Source organism: Macrobrachium nipponense, chromosome 20, assembly GCF_015104395.2.
Source record: "Macrobrachium nipponense isolate FS-2020 chromosome 20, ASM1510439v2, whole genome shotgun sequence".
Lineage (NCBI taxonomy): Eukaryota > Metazoa > Arthropoda > Malacostraca > Decapoda > Palaemonidae > Macrobrachium > Macrobrachium nipponense.
Window position 1 is genome coordinate 44,591,210 of NC_061089.1, and position 21,646 is coordinate 44,612,855.

The 21,646-nt window shown below is 34.4% G+C and overlaps 1 protein-coding gene across 7 annotated transcripts in view; it reads left to right on the forward strand.

Annotated features, from left to right (window-relative positions):
• Positions 1-21,646, forward strand: part of LOC135225301 (protein vav-like) — a 208,022-nt gene that overhangs the window by 84,869 nt on the left and 101,507 nt on the right. For 5 of the 7 annotated variants that reach the window (XM_064264671.1, XM_064264641.1, XM_064264634.1 and 2 more), the window contains 7 exons: positions 13,688-13,858; positions 14,548-14,751; positions 15,230-15,349; positions 17,817-17,933; positions 18,233-18,342; positions 18,544-18,592; positions 21,052-21,117. In XM_064264671.1, coding sequence (XP_064120741.1) covers positions 13,688-13,858; positions 14,548-14,751; positions 15,230-15,349; positions 17,817-17,933; positions 18,233-18,342; positions 18,544-18,592; positions 21,052-21,117 — 837 coding nt within the window. The remainder of the gene's footprint in view (positions 1-13,687; positions 13,859-14,547; positions 14,752-15,229; positions 15,350-17,816; positions 17,934-18,232; positions 18,343-18,543; positions 18,593-21,051; positions 21,118-21,646) is intronic. The other 2 variants (XM_064264652.1, XM_064264665.1) reach the window with 1 other exon arrangement.

Below are 21,646 nucleotides of genomic sequence, written 5' to 3' on the forward strand. Positions count from 1 at the left end.
TTGGGCACATGCCTTAAGAGAGTCATCACCCTTGCCTTCTGGCATCGGTGACGAACAAATTATTTGTTTAGTCTCTTGGCATAACCCTTTTAACGCGAAGGTCACGTGACTTGCTCGGGTGCTTGGACAACTTGCCTCCTACCGAACGCAGTCAGTAGGCAGCTGTCAGAGCGCCAAGTCTGTTACGAACTTCGCTGTGGACTTAGTTCGGTTGTTCCATAACAATCTTTTCTTCGTCCTAACGGCTTGTCACAGTACCCATACATCGACACCCAACATTGAGTGTCGGTGTCCTATCCACTACCGAGAACAACAACTTCGCTGCAGACGGATAGACCAGTATGGGTACAGGACATCACCGAAGTCGAGAAGAGGGATAGGTCATACGACAATTCCCTTCTTTTCCTCTGAGGTAATTGCATGACTTTGCCTGCGAAGTCAAGCATCCAGGGGATGGGGATTCGTGACGCTCGATTTCGTACGAATTCGTAGCGAAGACTCTGAAAACCTTCGGTTCCCTGACGATCGGTTAGAGTCCTTCACAGTCCCCTCCCTAATGGACTTCACCGCCTTCGATGCGAAGGAGATGCTGCTTTGTCCTGTGAAAGCACGACGCGCTTTCTGAAGAAACTCGACATCCCAGGCGGAGTGTTGAAGACTCTTCGTCAGCACCAAGATGACCTAGAAGTACACTCCCTCGAGTTACACAAGAACTTCTCCGTGGCGCAGGCTGAAGGCAGGGGTCTGGTACAACCAGACCACTGGCACCTCCTTCTACCTTTTGGATATTGCCCACAGGTCCTTGGATCGTTTTCCTTAGGACCCGTGGTGGCTGCTCAACACGTTGTGTAGCTAACCCAGACCCTAGCAGGCTGAACAGCATCGAGTCCTGGTGTGACTGTATGAATAGATAGTGAATGAGAAAGTGACTGGCTTCTCTTTCTATCTTTTTCTACCCCTCTACCTGTGGTAGAGGATACGGTCATTACCTTGCTGGATAAGGACGAGATGCCGGTGAGCTATATGACAGAGCCCCATCCTATCCCTTTCACTAGGGATAGGAGCAGAATATCCACACTTCCTTCTACAAGGGGGGAAGTGGATGCCTACAAGAGTCAAACCCATGACTTTATATTTGCTCCTGTACAGGAACAAGTTCTTGCATTGCTGGTACGAAGAGATGCGCATGCCCCTCTCTTAGTACTCGGTCCAGAGGTCTGACCATTGATCCTGCGGTGCACACCCCGATCAATCGGACAGAGGCTTGGATACCCTCCCTTCGCTCTTACGACCCCCAGGGAGGCTTCCAAGGTTGGGCGAACACCAGTCTGTTCACAAAAGACTCAGATTCACCCCACCAAGAAGTGAGTCTTCCTATTGTAAAAGGACCGAAGGTTTGTATGCCGTGTCGGAACAAATGACATTTGTCCAAAATTGCATTTTTCCTAACTATACAAACCTGAGGTCCTTTTACACATAGCCCCACCTCATGCCACCCCTCACTCTGCAGTTTTTGCTTGGGCCAAAAGCAAAAGTGATTTGTTTACCTACCAGTCGCGCGCGCGCGCCTGTCGGACAAGCAGTTAACTACCGAACCCCTTGTTCGAAAGCTTACGAACCTATCCAGCTGCCGCTAGTACCTTCCTATTGTAAAAGGACCTCAGGTTTGTATAGTTAGGAAAAATGCAATTTTGGACAAATTGTCATTTTTATAACCTACAACATGTGTTGTTTTCCTGTTTTTTATATGTTTATTTAGCTGTCTCTTACCCTCCACCAAGGGTGCCAATCAGTTAAGTATATATCTGCCGGGGGAAGTTGCATGTACAAAAATTATATTGTTATGATACAATAAAGTTTTGTACATACTTACCCGGCAGATATATACGATTAATGGCCCGCCCAGCCTCCCCTCAGGAGACAGGTGGAAGAGAAAATCGGATTAGAAAACAGGAATGGTTCCTAGTCCCGCCACCCAGCGGCGGGAGGGTAGATCACCTGACCTACCTGTAGCGTGTGCAGTGAAATTTGAGATTTGTCGGGGATGTAGGAGACTATAGCTAAGTATATATCTGCCGGGTAATTATGTACAAAACTTTATTGTATCATAACAATATCATATATATCTATATATATATATAAATAAATAATTAATAAGAATAATAATAAGAAAAATAATTAATAAAATAATAATAAAATAATAAGGAAGAACCAGATATGGTTCAAAGAAATGATAGACGGAAATAACATCTCTCCCATATATAGGAAGTGCAATACGAAAAATGAAACCATAAACCACATAGCAAGTGAATGCCCGGCACTTGCACAGAACCAGTACAAAAAGAGGCATGATTCTGTGGCAAAAGCCCTCCACTGGAGCCTGTGCAAGAAACATCAGCTACCTTGCAGTAATAAGTGGTATGAGCACCAACCTGAGGGAGTGATAGAAAACGATCAGGCAAAGATCCTCTGGGACTATGGTATCAGAACGGATAGGGTGATACGTGCAAACAGACCAGACGTGACGTTGATTGACAAAATCAAGAAGAAAGTATCACTCATTGATGTCGCAATACCATGGGACACCAGAGTTGAAGAGAAAGAGAGGGAAAAAATGGATAAGTATCAAGATCTGAAAATAGAAATAAGAAGGATATGGGATATGCCAGTGGAAATCGTACCCATAATCATAGGAGCACTAGGCACGATCCCTAGATCCCTGAAAAGGAATCTAGAAAAACTAGAGGCTGAAGTAGCTCCAGGACTCATGCAGAAGAGTGTGATCCTAGAAACGGGGACACATAGTAAGAAAAGTGATGGACTCCTAAGGAGGCAAGATGCAACCCGGAACCCACACTATAAATACCACCCAGTCGAATTGGAGGACTGTGATAGAGCAAAAAAAAAAAAAAAAAAAAAAAAAAAATAATAATAATAATAATAATAATAATGAAAGGAGCCCATAAAAACACCAAAATATAGAGAGAAAATACTATATTTCAGCAACTGCTGTCTCTCTTCAGGTAGATGAATGAGAATAGCTTTAGAAAAGGTGGTATTTATACCAAGAGATCCATCCACAGTTAAACCAGTTTACATCACTCCCACTGATAATCCATCTTTAATCCTCTTGAGTGTTGGTTGAAGGAAAACTTTATCAATGACATCTGAATTCCATGTGCCCTTTGAGATGTTCATTACCTGTCTGCTTAATCAAGGCCGATTCTGTCATCTAACTTGTGCTGACAGTTGCTGCTATAGATTATATGTGACAAATTCCAGTTTATTCTATGGTTATGTTCATTTATATGGTTGTAAATAGCTGAATTCTGTTGTCCATACCTAACTGACTGTATATGTTGTATTAATCTCTGGGGAAGTGATTTTCCTGTAAAACCGATGTAAGATTGGTCACAGTCCAGGCATGGAATTTTGTAAACGCCTGTGTCCTAGGGGGATGGCTTGTTGGACGGTAATCAGGGATTTGGCTAGTATTAGGGTAAGTAAATGCAAAAGGGTTAGATTTCCGAGAGTCTGGGTCACTGTCTTAATCCTGTCCAGGTGTGGAATTTTTATTTTATTGTTAGGTGTATCTCTGGTCTTGTCTTGAGGGGGTTGGTAGAAAATTATGTTTGCTTCATGAATTGCTTTTTCAATTATATGGTCAGGGTACCTTAAAAACAAAAGTTGCTTTTTAATTAGTTCCATTTCTTTTTCTAGGTAATCCAGGAAACAAATTCATAAGGCTCTTAAGAATAGGTTGCTGGCTATGCCTATCTTGATAGGAATGTCGTGATAGCTAAAGTAGTGATTGTATGAAAGTGAGAACGTTGGTTTTCTGTACGGTAAATTTGCATTCTGTCATGTCTCTAATTATTAAAACTTCAAGAAAAGGAATTTTGTTGTCTGTTTCCCATTCAACTTTAAATTTGATGCTGGGTACTAATGCATTTAATTTTGAAAGGAATTCATTGAAATTGTCCCATCTATTATCCCAAAATATTAGAATATCATCTACATATTTCATCCACATCATGTTTTTGGGTTTTATTGAACTTTACTATAGTTTTAAAGTAGTCCATGTACAGATTGGCTAAAACAGGACTTAAAGGACTACCCACATTACTCCTGAATTTTTGCTTATAGAATGATTCTCCGAATGAAAATACATTATTAGATACACATAATTCAACTAACTTTATTATTTTATCAAGTGCCAATGGGAAATGATTTGAATAGGGGGCTAATTTTTCTCTCAAAAACTGAAGAACGTCCTGTACTGGTACTTTTGTGAATAGGGAATCTATGTCAAGGCTTAAAAGTTTCATGTTGTGCTTCTCTGAATGTGTGACAAAAATCTTACGAATGTTTAATGCGAATGGGAGAAAAAGTAGATTTGACAAAGACGACAAAATCATAATCATGGACAAAGACTTCTACCTTGACAAAATCAACTAACTCCTTAGCGACACAAACACGACAAACTGACAAAAAAGCCCCTACAAAACGTCATTACAAAGCTTTTGGAAAGTAAGATTAATTGGCCAAGATAAAAAGAGCGTTGGACTATTAGAGAAATTTGAAGTCATTAGTCCAAAACTACCCTACTTTTATGGCCTTCCCATCATTTCATGTGCCGGGGCTTTCAATTACAAAATTTCTAAATTTTTAGCCGGCTTCCTTTCCCCTATTTTAGGCACTTTTTCTCTCAGTCACATTAAACATTTGGAAGATTATTGTCACAAATTCAGAGAAGCACACATACCACTTCACAACATAAAACTTTTAACCCTTGACGTAGCTTCCATATTCACCAAAGTGCCAGTACAGGACATTCATCTATTTTTGAGAGAAAAATTAGCCCCCTATTCAAATCATTTCCCATTGGCGCTTGATAAAATAATAGTTAGTTGAATTGTGTCTATCTAATAACGTATTTTCATTCGGGGAATCTATAAGCAAAAATTCAGGAGTAGTATGGGTAGTCCTTTAAGTCCTGTTTTAGCCAATTTATACATGGAATACTTTGAAACTACAGTAATAAATGTAATAAAACTCAAAAACATGCTGTGGGTGAGATACGTTGATGATATTTCAACATTTTGGGATAGTAGATGGGGCAATTTCAATGAATTCCTTTCAAAATTAAATGCATTAGTACCCAGCATCAAATTTAAAGTTGAAAGGAAACAGATAACAAAATTCATTTTCTTGATGTTTTAATAATTAGAGACACGACAGAATGCAAATTTACCATATACAGAAAACCAATGGTCTCACTTTCATACACTCACTACTTTAGCTATCACGACATTCCTATCAAGATAGGCATACCCAGCAACCTATTCTTAAGAGCCTTACAAATTTGTTCCCCAGATTTCCTGAAAAAAGAATTTGAACTAATTCGTAAGCAATTTTTGTCTTTTAAGGTATCCTGACCATATAATTGAGGAAGCAATTCATAAACCAAATGTAATTTTCTACCGACCCCCTCAAGACAAGACCAGAGAGACACTTAACAATAAAATGAAAATTCCACACCTGGACAGGATTAAGACAGTGACCCAGACTCTCGGAAAATCTAACCCTTTTGTATTTACTTACCCTGATTACCATCCAACAAAAGACATCCCCCAAGGACACAGGCATCCTGGACTGTGACCAGTCTTACATTAGTTTTACAGGTAAATCACTTCCCCAGAGGTTAATACAACATGAATGGTCAGTTAGGTATGGACAACAGAACTCTGCTATTTATAACCATGTAAATGAGCATAGCCATAGAATAAACTGGAATTTGTCACATATAGCAGCAACTGTCGGTACTAGAGTCAGATGATAAAATTGGCCTTAACCCTTAAACGCCGAAGCGGTATTTTAAAAATTGTCTCCCATATGCAGGCAGTGTTCGCGAGTGAGCGCCGAAGCGGAACAATTTTTTTTTTTTTTTGTTTTTTTTTTTTTTTTTTTTTTTTTTTTTTTACACAAAATCACAGCACGCTTAGTTTGCAAGATTAAGAGTTCATTTGTGGCTATTTTTTTTGTCATTGCCGGAAGTTTAGTATGCAACCATCAGAAATGAAAAAAAAATATCATTATCATATATAAATATTGGGATATATGACAGCAAAAAAAAAAATTAATATATAATTGTATACAAATCGCGCTGTGAGCAAAACTGTTAAAGCTAAGGAGTTAATTTTTTTTTCGTTGTATTGTACACTAAATTGTGATCATTTTGGTATATAACACATTGTAAAACAATCAACGCAACAGAGAAAATATTATCCCAAAATGATGCATGAATTCGTAACGCGCTGACGTAAAAAACAGCTGTTTTCAAAAATTCACCATAAATCGAAATATTGTGCTAGAGACTTCCCGTTTGTTGCAAAATGAAGCTAATTGATTGAATATTACTAGACTAAGTGTTGTACCTTACAATTGCAGTTTTCGACCATTTTCGGCCGAGTTAAAGTTAACTGAAAGACGAATTTTTTCTATTTATCGTTATTTATATGAAAATATTTCAAAACTGATAAAAGCTACAACGATGGGTTTCATTTTTTGTTGTATTCTACATGAAATTGCACACATTTTCATATATAAAACTTTATGTAACGGCTAATTTAAAATGGTGCAAACATTACGACAATCGGATGAAAAAATTTATGATTTTCTCGGAAGAGTTACCGCACGGACATAAGGAAAAAGTTTATTTCATAAATTCACTATAAATCAAAATATTGTGTTAGAGACTTCCAATTTGTTGCAAAATAAAGGTAAATGATTGAATATTACTAGAATGTAATAGTTTTAGCTTACAATTGCGTTTTTTTACCATCTCGGTCGAGTCAAAGTTGACCGAAGGTTGATATTTTGGCACTTATCGTTATTTATATGAAAATATTTCAAAATTGATAAAAGCTACAACCATGGGTTGTTTTTTTTGTTGTATTCTACATGAAATTGTGCACATTTCCATATATAAAACTATGTAACGGCTAATTTAAAATGTTGCAAACAACGACAATCGGACAAAAAAATTTATGATTTTTTCGGAAGAGTTACTGCGTGGACGTAAGGAAACAGTTTTTCATAAATTCACCATAAATCAAAATATTGTGCTAGAGACTTCCAATTTGTTGCAAAATACAGATAAAGGATTGAATATTACTAGAATATAAGCGTTTTAGCTTACAATTGCATTTTTCGACCATTTCGGTAGAGTCAAAGTTGACCGAAGGTTGAAATTTTTGCACTTATTGTTATTTATATGAAAATATTTCAAAACTGATAAAAGTTACAACCATGAGTTGTTTATTGTTGTATTCTACATGAAATTGTGTACATTTTCATATATAATACGCCATGTAACGGCTAATATAAAATGGTGCAAAAATTATGTCAGTGACGAAATAATTTTTGAGATGTATCGCTGATACTTTTTAGTGCGAGAAGAAAGAAATTCGCGCTTGTGTGCCTGGGTAACGATTGTAAACAAAACAACGCCTTGATCCATAAGCTCCCAGCATCCCCCAAGGTGCGTGATTCAAAAGTTTTTGCCTAGTAGGCCTATAACTATTTTTCTGCGAATTTAAAAAAAAAAAACTTTTTATATCAACGTACCATACGTCCAATCGGCACCCAACAGACAATTTATATCGATGGTTAATACGTCCAATCGGCGTTAAAGGGTTAATTAAACAGAGATAGGTAATAAACGTCTTAAGGGGGCTGGCTGGTACCCCTATATATGGGTGTAGAGGACAAAAAACAACGCAGTCATGAAAAAATTTATGGAGCTTCGTATGGCAATGGAGGATACGTATACGAAATATTTCGTCAATTCTTCTTACTTCGTAGTTACAGGGTAATTAGTAAACGTAACTCAGTAAGCCAAAAACATTGATCCATACAAGAAAATACAATATTTCTTCTGTTATCGTAAAATTTGATTATTGTCAAAGAAATTGTGAGCAATGACATCTGTAGAGACTCCATGAGTTGCAGGAGGGAAGGTCTCAGCTACCACCCTTCAGTGCAAGCAGAAACATGGAAGAGGGTACACTTCCGAGTTTCACCTTTGACATTTGCTTGCTTTTATGGCTGTTTATCTTTTGTTTCTGCAAGAATTTCATCACGCCAAAGAGGAAAAGACAAGGAAAACATCTTGCTAACATACTGAAGAAGAAAATTTGCTCTTAATATGACTTCGGGATATCATAATATCCGCGATATTAGCGTAGTTAGTGAAGAGAGAGAGGGCGGGGCTTGATGAGGGGTGCGTAGTAAGGAATGCTCTGTCTTGCCCGATGCACACGTCGCGCAATGCCCCAGGCTACGGTCTTTGAGCAAAGGGATCTTCATTTGTGATAAATAACATAGTTTTGTCTTTGTAAAAAGAGAGTATACATTTGAGTTTCACCTCTGACATTCTTTTGCTTTTACGTCTGTTTATCTTTGTTTCAGCAAGAATTTCATCATGCCAAAGAGGAAAAGACAAGGAAAACATCTCACTAACATACAAAGAAGAAAATTAGCTGTAATATGCCGAGTTAGTGAAGGAGAGAGAGAGTTGTGTAGGAAGTATGAGCAAAAGGATCTTCATTTATGATTAAAATATTATAAGTAATATAGATTTGGTTTATTAATACTCAAAAAAGAAATATAAATTCATAATAATCATTATTTATTAGCAATGTCTTTGTAAAAATACAAAGGCAAACTTTGAACTCCCATATCTCAAAACTAAACTTATTGACCTTCAAATTCTATCTTCTCCCATAGTTTTAAAGCTATAGCATTGAAATTTGGTATATAAATTAGAAAGACAATATAGAACAATCAAGTGAAGCCATTTTTTCCTGTTTTTGTTTCATTTTTTTTTTCTTAAATATTTTTTCCTGATTTATAGGGTTTATTTTTTTACCATAATGAAAAAATTCATGAAAAAAAACTTCATTTGATTTGAGGTCTACATCAGGTCTATTTATGGTAGTAATCCCAGGTCTTAATATTAAATATCAAGGGAGAAGATAGAATTTGAAAAATGGTAATTTTTGGGATAAATCACCCTGGCGTCACAAAACCAAAGATCAGAGGTGAAACTCGTGTGCGGTTTGGAGATGTCCCAAGTCACCTTATTAAGTGGTATGAATGTCAAAAGTCCTGTCCTTAAAAAATGGCATTAGCCAGTCAGCCCCCCTTAAAGGGTGCATGGGATTCAGATGTCAATGATAAAGTTTTCTTTCAACCAACCTTAAGACGATTAAAGAAGGATTATCAGTGGGAGCGATGTTAATTGGCTTAACTGTGGATGGATCTCTTGGTATAAATTCCACCTTTTCTGTAACTTCTCATTCATCTACCTGAAGAGAGAGCAGTCTCTGAAATAAAGTAATTTCTCTCTATATTTTGGCATTTTTATGGGCTCCTTTTATTAGATGGAATTTTGTTGTAACAAAATTTTTACCAATACAGTAGGGCCTCGATAATCACGGGGGATAGGGCCCAGAACCCCCCGTGATAAGTAAATACCCGTGTTATCCTGATACCCCCCTAAAAAAATTGCTTTTAACTGCCTACTTTAATAATTCAACCCACCCAAGACCACTATTTCAATGTTTATAACAGCCTACTTTAGTTCAAGCACCAAATATGTCTTCAACTATGAACTTAAACTAAATTCAAGACAGTTTCAAAGTTATTCTTTCCTATCTTCAATTTCCCCTTCATCAGATCAGCAAACAAAAGTATATTACCTAACAATTCCTTTCCACTTTCATGATTTGGCTGCTGCACCAAACTAAAAGTACATAGTATATCTATTTTGTGAATGAACATATTTATGATAAAAAAAACATGATTTACTGTAAAGATTACAGCACCCAACTATAATATTAATGTATAAACAGCAAAATACAGCAATAAAAATCTAGTTTTGTCTTTTGTTTACGTTTAGAATCAGCTGATGGACGTTTATTACCGAAAGAATTATTTTGGAAAACAATTTAGTTGCCAAAAGAAATTAATTTATTAATGGAATTATTATTATCATTAACTTTGTACATAATAGTTTATGGTATTATGATTCAGTAATTCATATTTTATTGAGAGAGAGAGAGGAGATTGCGAGAGAGAGAGAGAGAGGTCAGCTTTGGGATGAGAGTAACTGTTGAATAGCTTGAGAGACCAGCTTAGGACGAGCGTACTGATACTAGCTTAGCTCGAGAAATGCATAATGAAATCTGTATTTGAAATATTTTTATGGTGATAAGAAATGAAACATGGATAGTGATAAGATATTCTCTTGTATACTGTCATAATGTGATAATCATTGAGTCAACTATAAAAGTTGTATTGAAGCAGTTTCGTAAATCACAGAAAGAATAAAAGACCTTTTTGTTCTTTTCTTACGATAATAATAGATCAGTATTATAGTTTTTTCTGCAAGTGATATAGAGAGAGAGAGAGAGAGAGAGAGAGAGAGAGGAGAGAGAGAGAGAGAGAGAGAGGCTTGGATGATGAGTAACTGTTGAATAGCTTGAGAGACCAGCTTACGACGAGCGTACTGTTACTAGTTTAGCTCGAGAAATACATAATGAAATTTGTATTTGAAATATTTTTATGGTGATAAGAAATGAAACATGAATATTGATAAGATATGTTATAATGTGATAATCATTGAGTCAACTATAAAAGTTGTATTGAAGCAGTTTCGTAAATCACAGAAAGAATAAAAGACCTTTTGTTCTTTTATTAGGATAGTAAATAAGAGATCAGTATTATCGTTTTTTTTCTGCAAGTGATAGAAAGAGAGAGAGAGAGATAGAGATAGAGAGAGAGAGAGAGAGAGAGTAGAGAGAGAGAGAGAGAGTAGAAGAAGAGAGATAGAGAAATTTGCTATTTACATTCCTAGTATTTGAACATTTGTAAATGAGTGTATCCTAAAAATCATTTAGTTATGAAAAGAAGAAGAAAACACAGTAATTAGTGAATCTTGCTCTATGATAAAATTCGTGATTTTGTTAATTTTCCGGGATATACGTAGGTATTTTGGGTCTCCACAAAAAAGTAAGTGATTTATGACAGTAATTTAGAGGATACTTAAGTAAAAATACATCGGTAGTTTGTAGAACGGTGTAACCACTATCATTGTGTACGAACGAGACTAGGTTTGGTGACGTCACGGTGGTCATACGTATTTTTTTCGTGAATGAATATACATTTATGATTAAAAAAAAAATAGTTACTGTACTGCTTAGAGTACCATACTGTAATATTAATGTAATCACATCAAACTAAAGTAATCGTTGCATGCTGTAAACATATAAATGTATTTTTGTCTTTTGAAAAATGCATTCCCCAAGGAATTATTCCTTGAAGAAGCTTTTTATTATGAAGATATGCCAATAATATATAAGATATGCGTTTTATTATGAATATAATTATGACAATAATACATAAGGTAAAATGGTTTTATTACGTTTAAGCTTCGTCGCCGATCGCAAACAACAATACGATAATCTATGACAATTATCGTTTGTATGACTGCCGTGTTTGATTACATTATACCAAAACAATAAAGAAGTTCGAATTGAAAATTAATGTTTTCCTAAATGTTATTACTACTGTAATTACAATAATACTATTAACATTTCTAAAAGGTTAAGAATGACAAAGGTGCTGTTAAGTGTAACTCAGAGTCAATGTTTACATTTCTGCTGGCCGCTCAACTACAAGTTGATGTCAATGATGTGGGATTATTCCATGAATAGGCTACATATTATGAAGATATGCCAATAATATATAAGGTGAGAATGGTTTTATTACCTTTATTGTCAGTTAATATTTAATATCATAATGTGAATCTGTTCATGCATTTGTTGGTTATCGGAACCGGACGAGGCTTAGCCTACCAGGGATTCATACCAGTGATAGGTATAGACTGAGAAGTGGTCCAAGGAAAACCCGTGATTAACTGAATCCGTGATTGCTGATCCGTGACTAAGCGAGGCCCCACTGTATATATATATATATATATATATATATGTGTGTGTGTGTGTGTGTGTGTGTGTGTGTGTGTGTGTGTGTGTGTGTGTGTGTGTGTGTGTGTGTGTGTGTGTGTGTGTGTGTGTGTGTGTGTTGGGTTTATCTATTTAGTTAAGAATTATGTTGGGTCCCATAAATGCACTTTTTGTTGTGGAAGGTATTAGACACTTCATGCAAACTTTGTTTAGTTTACGTTTTTAATAAGCAGCTACTATCTTTGCAGTAAAACAGGATGTACACTAGAAGTTTTTTCAGATTAATTTCTCTCTCTCTCTCTCTCTCTCTCTCTCTCTCTCTCTCTCTCGTCTCTCTTCCTCTCTCTCTCTCTCTCTCTCTGAGAGATATATATATATATATATATATATATATATATATATATATATATATATATATATATATATATATATATATGTATATATATATATTTATATATATATATATATATATATATATATATATATATATATATATATATATATATATTGGGTTTTTCCATTTAGTTACAAATTATGCACTTTTTGTTGTGTAAGGTAGTAGACACTTCATTCAAATGTTTACTGTTTAGTTAGGTTCCAATGTGCTCTACTTTACTTTCAAGAGGCAAACAAATTATAATAGCACAATTCTCTTTAGTGATTTGTGGATTGTACACATCCTTTTATGCTTTATCAATGTTAACAGGGCAAACATACAATATGTAAATGGTAAGTAGTATTGTATGCCTGTAAGTTTTCTTGTTCCCTTCTAGATTATAGAGTTGTATGGCATATACAGTGATAATATTACCATATTAACCATTTGCTTTATTTAAGCTGTTAGAATATGAATCATTTTTGTTCCTTATCAGCAGTACGGAGACCAGAAAAAATAAGTGGTAACCACCTACAACAAATTGGGAAGATAGTCTTTGAGTAAACAGTAAAATTGTTTACAAGAACTATAGTAACTGTTTCTGTGTAAAGCATAGGCATGAGCATTTGGATGTATTGTATATAAAAAAAAAATAGAAGAACTTTGCAGAACAAAATGCTAAGAAGCAAAGGGAAGCAACTGAGAGACATGTTGCTCACAAAATCGAAGTGAATTGAGAATTTTCAGGCTGTGATGAGGGCACTAAAGGAACTAAACTAAATGAGGGTATTCAAGTTTTTTAAACGAATGCAGATTTTCTTACCATATTAAGCACACTTATTGTTATGTATATGTCACACATTATGCATAAGAATCTGAGGGCTACGCTTAAGAATGCATAGTTAACCGAATTATATTTTTAATGCATGCTTTTCTCTTTGTGGTATCCTATTAAGTCATTAGAAGTAGAATAAAATATTACAAATGAAATCATTGCAGTTTAGCAAACTAAAACTTTATTGTTTGCTTTGCTTTTTTCTTTCACTTTTATTTAAATATTTCTTATGCAATTCTTAACTTTGTAAGCCTACAGTCTAGTAAATGGACTGTATCCAAGCATACTGTTTGCGGGTATTTTATTTCCCACATTGTTTCAGCTTTTATATTACCTCATCTCTGATATCTTGAGTTGAGATTGGAGCATTTGATATATTGTGAAATAAAGCTAATACATACATGTAAACCTTGAAGTAACACCTTTATAACATCATTGCTTTTTCAGGTTGTTCCTGTGAATAAGCCACGAGAAAAAAGAGATTTATGCTTGGAAGAGTTAGTGGAAACTGAACATAATTACGTAGATGCACTAGAAATGCTCACAAATAAATTTTATAGACCTTTAAGAGAAGTCATAGGAGAAGAACACTGTAAAAGGATATTCAGTACTATACCCGTAAGTTTCATTTCCAAGTTTAAAACTTGTACCCTATTTGATACTTGATAAAATGAAATGTAACATGATTAAATTTTATGTAAATCTTTATGACGTGATCAGTTGTTTGAAACTGTAAACTCTCTCTCTCTCTCTCTCTCTCTCTCTCTCTCTCTCTCTCTCTCTCTCTCTCTCTCTCTCTCTCTCTCTCTCTCTCTCTCTCTCAACATCATAGCTAAAAGTGATTCAGGAACTTAGACAGCTCTTGGAGATCCCCTTTCTAACTTGAGGCTTTGAACCTCCATTTTATGTTTTCTGTAGTCAATGGATCAGTTTACAGTATATTCTTAAGCTTTGAAACCCCTCTTTGTATTTACTGTAGTCAAGGGGTCAGTGTACATCATACAGTATATTCTTTGATATCAGTAGTAGTTTGTGATGAAGAATTTAGACCACAAATCCAGAACATTGAAATTGTTGTAATTATTTTGTTTTTATTACAATCCATCAAAGCTTAGGCTTACTCAGGAAATGTTAATCTATAATGCATTGTAATGAACGCCTGTAAGTAGCAATGTACAGTTTGCTCCTGTTGTTATTGGTGTCAGAGGGTAAAAAGTTTCAGTGTTACCTTACCTGTTGATAGCTAAATTATCGCTACCAAGAAAACTGTATTTATCACTATTGTTTTTCTTTTATTTTTGTTACAGAAAATGGTTAGAATTCATAAAATACTCCACCAAGGTCTTAAGAAAGCCCAGAATAACCCAGCAAATTATAGTGTATCTCAGGTCTTCCTAACGAACCAAGAAGAATTACTCATTTATGGTGAATACTGTGCCAATCTTTCCATTGCTCAGCAAGAACTAGAGGACATAATGAATAATAATGATTTAGCCAAAAATAAAATTCAGGTAAAGTATATGCAAACATTTTAATGTTCTGGGGTCTCTAACATTGAAAATTGAAGGCATTACAGAGGTACATTACTCTTACACGTTTTTACTATTGACAAAGTTTCATACATTAAGTAATTAATTATTGTCTGTCAAGAAAAATATTAAAATTTACCTTGGACTTAACTGTAAAACATGCTTTTTTAAATCAGATGTTGAAATTTGCTATTTTATAATTTTCTTCCATAATGAGAGTTACTGATTGCAGTTTGCTTATTTATACAATTGTGTTGGGAAGCATTTAGCTACACAATGAATAGGATGCCAAGATAGGTATGTCATGGAGTTACGGGAAATTCTTTTGAGTGAATTAGTCGATTGCATTTAGTATTTCATTGAGGGTATTACCTTAGCTGCTGTTTATATCGATGAATCAAGAGAGATTGCATTTGACCTTAGGATTTTTTTTGATAGGGTTGACTTTGATTTATTACAGGAATTGCAAAATAATGTCAAAGAGGGGAAGCATCAACTTCGTGAATACCTACTAGTTCCTCTTCAGAGAATTCTGAAATATCACCTCTTGTTAAGAGAACTCATTCGCTCTACTTCACAGGTAATTCTCAACAAAATGTTTTTGTCATTACTATTATTCAAAAGATAAATTCTATTCATATTCAACAGTTATGGTGTTAATTTAAAAGAAGAAACAGAAATAAAAAATTCAGAAAATGAGATTGGTTATCAGAAAAGAAAAAATACTTGAGAAAATTGATAATTGAAGAAATAGATAAAAATATAAGTAAATTATTAAAATACAAGGAGAATTGGAGAATTGTATTAGGGTAATAATCCATTGCATCTTTGCTTGAACTTTGGATTTCCAATTGCCCAATGTCCATAGGGAGACTGTTCCCCAGTCCAGTGGTGTTAACTTTCTTTAATAAAAACTTTTGCTGGTAGTATTTGATAATTGCCCTTTTATCATTTCTTTAAGTAGTGTGAAGTGTTACAGAGTTTGAAAAATTATTGATTTCTTTCTGTGATTTAAAATATTTTTTAACCCTTAATGGACATATACTTTCATATGAGTAACAATGACAGGCTTTTAGTGGTGGACATATTACCTCCTGGAGATTATCAATATTACATACCATTGATTTGGAGAAATTGGGCAGGAAAGAGGTTCTGTTCCTTCAATAACCCATAAATTTACTAATGGCAACTTTTAGACTGGCCCAGCTCACCAATTCTAGGCATCTCATGAGTTAGTTTTACATTTGACTACAAAGGGCCATGTACTCTCTCTCTCTCTCTCTCTCTCTCTCTCTCTCTCTCTCTCTCTCTCTCTCTCTCTCTCTCTCTCTCTCTCTCTCTCTCTATGTCTTTTTATGTATTTACTTATGAATATGCCCAGGGGATGCCGTTGGTTTTGGTTCTTATCTTTTATGATAGTATGTCAATTATGATTGTAATTTTGCAAAGAAATATTAGAAAAAAATATGTATACTAATCTGAAAAAGATACTGCATCTTGAATCTCAGTAAATTTACCTAAATATTTTACAACCAATAGTATATACTTGGAATTTATTACTAATTTTAGTTCTTATCTGTAATTATAATTTTACCAGATAAAATAAAATTTATAATTAGAAAATCATGTCTAACTTGGTAAAATTTACAATTATCTGGCAAAAGAGGCCCCACAAGGGGTTATAAATAATCATTTTCAACTTCTCTGGGAAGGTAGGGAGGATTTGTTTTCTTACACCATGTGCATATGCATATCTTTTTCTTTCCATTGATATGTTTTTTCTTAAATTGGCCGACCTCAAAGTTTGCCGGTCTGGGGTGCTGCATATGTTATTTTTAGCCCAGCTCTTAAGGGTCAAGCATTAAAAATATATTGCAAGCTGCAGCTTTGTACATACACACTCATGGCTAGAATTTCTTGGATCTGTAAGTGAATAAATGTTTTGATATTTTTTACATGTCATGTAGAATGTAATGTAAAAATAATATCTGAAGAAGGAGAAAAAATGTTTCAGGTCTCTTGCACAAGTAAATCTGAAAGGTAATGTATCAATAGAATTGGGTATAAGTACAAGTATGACAGTTCCCATTGCATACATACTTCCATTTTGATATATAACCCAGTATTTTGTTGGTAATCAAGTTGCTATACAGATTTGTAAGTGGTCAGGGAAATTATTTTGCTGGTAATCAAGTTGCTATACAGTTTTATAGTGGTTGATTTGTATTGCTTCCGTTCTGGTTAAGCTTCAACCTTATTACTTTGTTTGCCTATTTTGTTTTTTCTTAGTACATTTGCTATAAAAAAAAAGCCTTAGATTGCCAATTCTATTGTCCTTTGCCCTTTGCTTAGCTTCAAGACACAGTGTTGAAAAGCATTTGTTTGCTTCATAGCAAATCTTTTTTGGTATATCCAAATACACCCTGAACATGTCTGTACAAGTTGGAAGTGGTGAACTGTCACTCTTTGTTATTTAAAGCCACTATAAATTTTGAAATAAATCATATATCATTTTACATGTAGGCATTAAGAGGAAATAGAAAATGCTGATAAAGCAGCCAAAGCAAATTTTATGTGTAGGTCAAATGTCTGAATTTTTTATCATTTCCAAACCTGTCATCATTAGTAATTGTCAGACATTGTGGTATAAAGATTAAACATCTTGTTGGATTCTGATTGTATTCTTTCTGAAAAGGACTCCATGTTGAGATGATAATTTCCTGCTTCAAATTGGTCATAAATGTTATACATACCCATATGATGAATAAACCTACTTGACCCCAGAATGCATAACAATTCTCAGTTGACATTTTATGTTAACAAATATGTTTTGGAAACAAATCCTAAAAAGAATAGTTTTCACAATCTTCAACATTTTCAGTTTGTGCAAATGTAACAAAATTGTATTGGGATTGTCATTTATAAAACAAGATGAAACATTAAGAACAAACCTTTCCAGCCAGCCACAGGAGGGTTATAATGTTGATTCAGTGGTTTGGTTAAACTGCTTGTTAATGAGTTTTCATCATCTCACTCTCTTCCTTCAGACCCACAACGATCATGACAACTTACAACGAGCCCACGAAGCCATGATGGATTTGTCAGATTTTATCAATGAAGTGAAAAGAGATAGTGAAATGAAGCAAATTATAAAGGACCTTCAGGTAATCCTATTAGTGTATGTCTGAATACTGAGAATGTAGCTGTAATGTCAGCTTCATGTGAAATCACTTGAGGTTGCTATTAGCGTTTTTGATATATCAGTGGCTCTTTCTGCAGTTTTGGCTGTGTTGTGTTGGATGAAAAGAAATCATTCTTCAATCCTAATTTCTTTTTAATATCTTAACAGTTTTTTCATATGTATACAACAAAATTGGCAATTAATATTTTAAACCACATCCATAATGCAGGATACAAGCCATAAGATCATAACTAACATACTATGGTAATATATTACTTACAGAACAGCATAATGGACATGCCTTCAGAAATAAGTAACATGGAAGACCTTGGAAAACTCAGACATGATGGCGATATAAGAATTGAGTGTCATCCACACCCAATTAAAAAAAGGCAAGTTTATTTTCCAGCTGTAGTAGAAATGTGTAGTTGAAGCTCTCTACTCTTAGGCTACATTTCAATTGCAATCTGTGGTTTTCCCAGCAACTAGCTCTGATCGATCATTTGTGCTGATTATGTTGTCATATTATTTGTTAAATTTCATATTAGTTCACAACTTTCCAATCATTAATACTGAACATTTACTTATTTCAGATATGTGTTTGTGTTTGACAAGGTCATGATCATGTGCAAGCAAACAAAAGTAAGTGTTGTCATTAACATTGGTTCTTTTCACCTGTCAAAAATCTTAATTTTCATCTGTTGAGAGTTAGATATTTTAATTTCATATGAAAGGTTGCCCTTTTAGGTGCTGTTAATTTTCCTGTAATTAGCAGCATATAAAAATTCACTCAAGATTTGGTGCTAGTGGATATTATTTTACTATTTTGTTTACCTCTTAATTCCAAATGGCTGACTAGACTCAATGGTACAATGCCAAATTTTGTTGATAAGAAATGATGGTTGTTTTTTTTATTTATTTTTTATTTATTTATTTATTTTTTATTTTAGCTAAAAACTTCTTTGCAGAAGCAAGACTCACATATGTGAGGGGTACTTTTGATATTTTTTAGGAGAGGCAATACTATTTACTACTGTATCTTTACCTTGCTTGGGCATTCAGTTCTTGTCTAAGAACAATCTGTAGAGTGAAGCCAGTAAAGGTCTTAAGAAATGATTCTGTGGTTTTGTTAAACTTCATTATCATAAAAACGAATTAATATAATTTTTAATTTTATCAGGTTTTTGCAGCATAAGCTGCTTGAGGTTAATATGCTTATGCCATTTCAGTGTAAAATGGGTACAATAACTTTTTGGCATTTTTTCTAACTACAGTAAAACTGTAAGAAGTGATGGCTGCTTTTGAGCATTACAAATCACTAATGTATAAATTGCTGTCCATGAACACATTTGCTCACAAAATTGGAATTTTGGAAATTGTGAGGCAGCCTGATTGCAGGATGTTGATGATGGTTAGTAGATTACTGTTTTATGTTACAAGGTCTCTTGTAGGTTGTCCTTATCATCAGTGGCGATAACTCTTTCAGTTAATAGAAATGAAAATGGCTCTACATACCTGTAGCATTTCATGAAAATATTGATCATTTGATGTTTTTCAACAAAGAGTCTCACCTTTTAGTGAATGATTAGTAGTGAATGATATTGACTGACAGATTATTAGTGAATGATATTGGCTGACAGAATTCACATTTATACAAAAGACACTTAAAAACTACAAATGTTAACATTGCCACTTTCAAGATAAAAGATCCAGTTACAGTTTCATTTAGGAAACCGTGAAGAATTGTGTTGTTTGTCATTTTAAACTTGTAGAAATTCTGCTACTGTCTAGAGTTGTGTTCCCTGTATATTGTATAAGTTTGAATGTGGGAATATGATGTAGATTAAGACTAGCTTAATCAAAGTGACCTAGTGTTTTGTTCTGCATGGTAGTAAATCTAAAAGATTCCAAATTTATGAAATTCCAGACTTGTTTGGTTTTTATATAGAAGCAAAATGTAATTAAGGATAAAGATTGAAGTAAGGAAAAACTAATGTACCAGGCCAAACTTTTACTAACAAACAGTCCAGCATGATTTCTTACTGTCAAGTATCAATGCTAAACCATGGTGAATGAAAGGTAAAAACATTATGCAAATAGATAGGTTTTAAATTTATCTTAAAATGTTGAAAGTGTCTGTTCCAGGGATGCGAAATTATGATTTAATAGGCTAACCAATTATCAATCTTTGCAAAGATATGTTTCCTCCTCCCCATTAGTCCATATCTGAAGGTTTACAGCCAAAGTTGATGAATTTTGTTTATTGCAGGCAATTCCAAATTTGGTAATTTAGATTATGGCAAGGTAAGGTCCGTCCGTACATGGTGCTGAAATAAGTCTATTCTGTTCATAAGGCAGTCTTTACAAATGTGTCTTGAATTATAGTGTTAGATGATTAAGCTGGGTGCACTATTCCTTCTACTAGGTAATATGCACTTGTTTAGCCCATCCATTAGAAGGTGTCCTTCTATTCTGATTACAGTCCTATTGCCTTAACATCTGCTATCACCAAAATATTCAAAATTACTCAACATTTGATTCTGTAAACACATTGAATCCAACTCATGTTTTATTTCACCAGTATAGCTTTGGAAAGGCAATTCCTATAGCCAGCTTTCTTTCCCATCTCACTAGTGTTTATTCATCTGCGCTAGAGAATTGTATTCAGTCTTTATATCTTAGGTATTTGACAGTCTTGCTACAGTCAGAAAGATACAGACTATGGTAGATGAGGCTTTAATGGTTTTTCTAGTTGAACTTTTCATCTTGCTACAAGAACTAGATTTTCTCTTTTTACATGCTATGTGAAGATAGTTGATATGTCAGTATTACTTGAAGGAAAAGGCATGGGTATTTCACAGAAATTATTTAATCAAATCTTGTTTCGTTGATGTCTGTTTATAATCACATGTTGGAGAAAATGTAAAGGCTTTTCAATCTTAAGAATGTTATCTGTAGTAACGACTTGTCATGGGATAATAGTTGACACGTTATTGTAAAATGGTTCAGTTTTACGTTTGTAATTTAAGGTTCATGATGTAAACAATAAATGGTGCTCTGTCCTCCCAGAGATTTCAAGTAATAAGCATCTTCTTTGGCAGAGAATATCGCAGTTGTTCGCAAATAATAATCCCAATAGATGGTCGTTGGGAGATTCTACAACAGAGGTATAACATGAGTACATTGTTTTTCATCGTTACTGTGTATTGTGAATTTGTCCTAACTGTCCTTTGTATAAATTGAGTGGTATTTCGTTCCTCTTTGATACGGGAAGTTTGTATTAAGGGATGATCTGTAAAATCATTTTATAGCGGAGCTATTGTTGGTTTGAGTAGACCTCATATCTTGGCAAACTTGTATTCATGTATTATGTTGGGTTGTGCAACGTAGTCTGTTTTGCTTTCAGTGTTTTTTCATGAGAGTAATACTATATATGCTCACATTGACTGACTGTGGTATTATTGATTTATGTTAGTTTTGAAATTGCTGTAGAGTTGTATTCACATCTCTTGGAAACACTCACAACTAACTGGCTAAGAAATCTCTTAAGTCACCAATTTTAAAAAGAGTAATTTACAAATAAGAAAATAGAACTCGTGGTTGGAGGTGTTCCTTTAACATGTAATTATTGTAGTTACTAATGTTATTTTGTTTGGTGTCCTTTATAAAATGGGTCACTTTTTAGTGAAGTGAAAA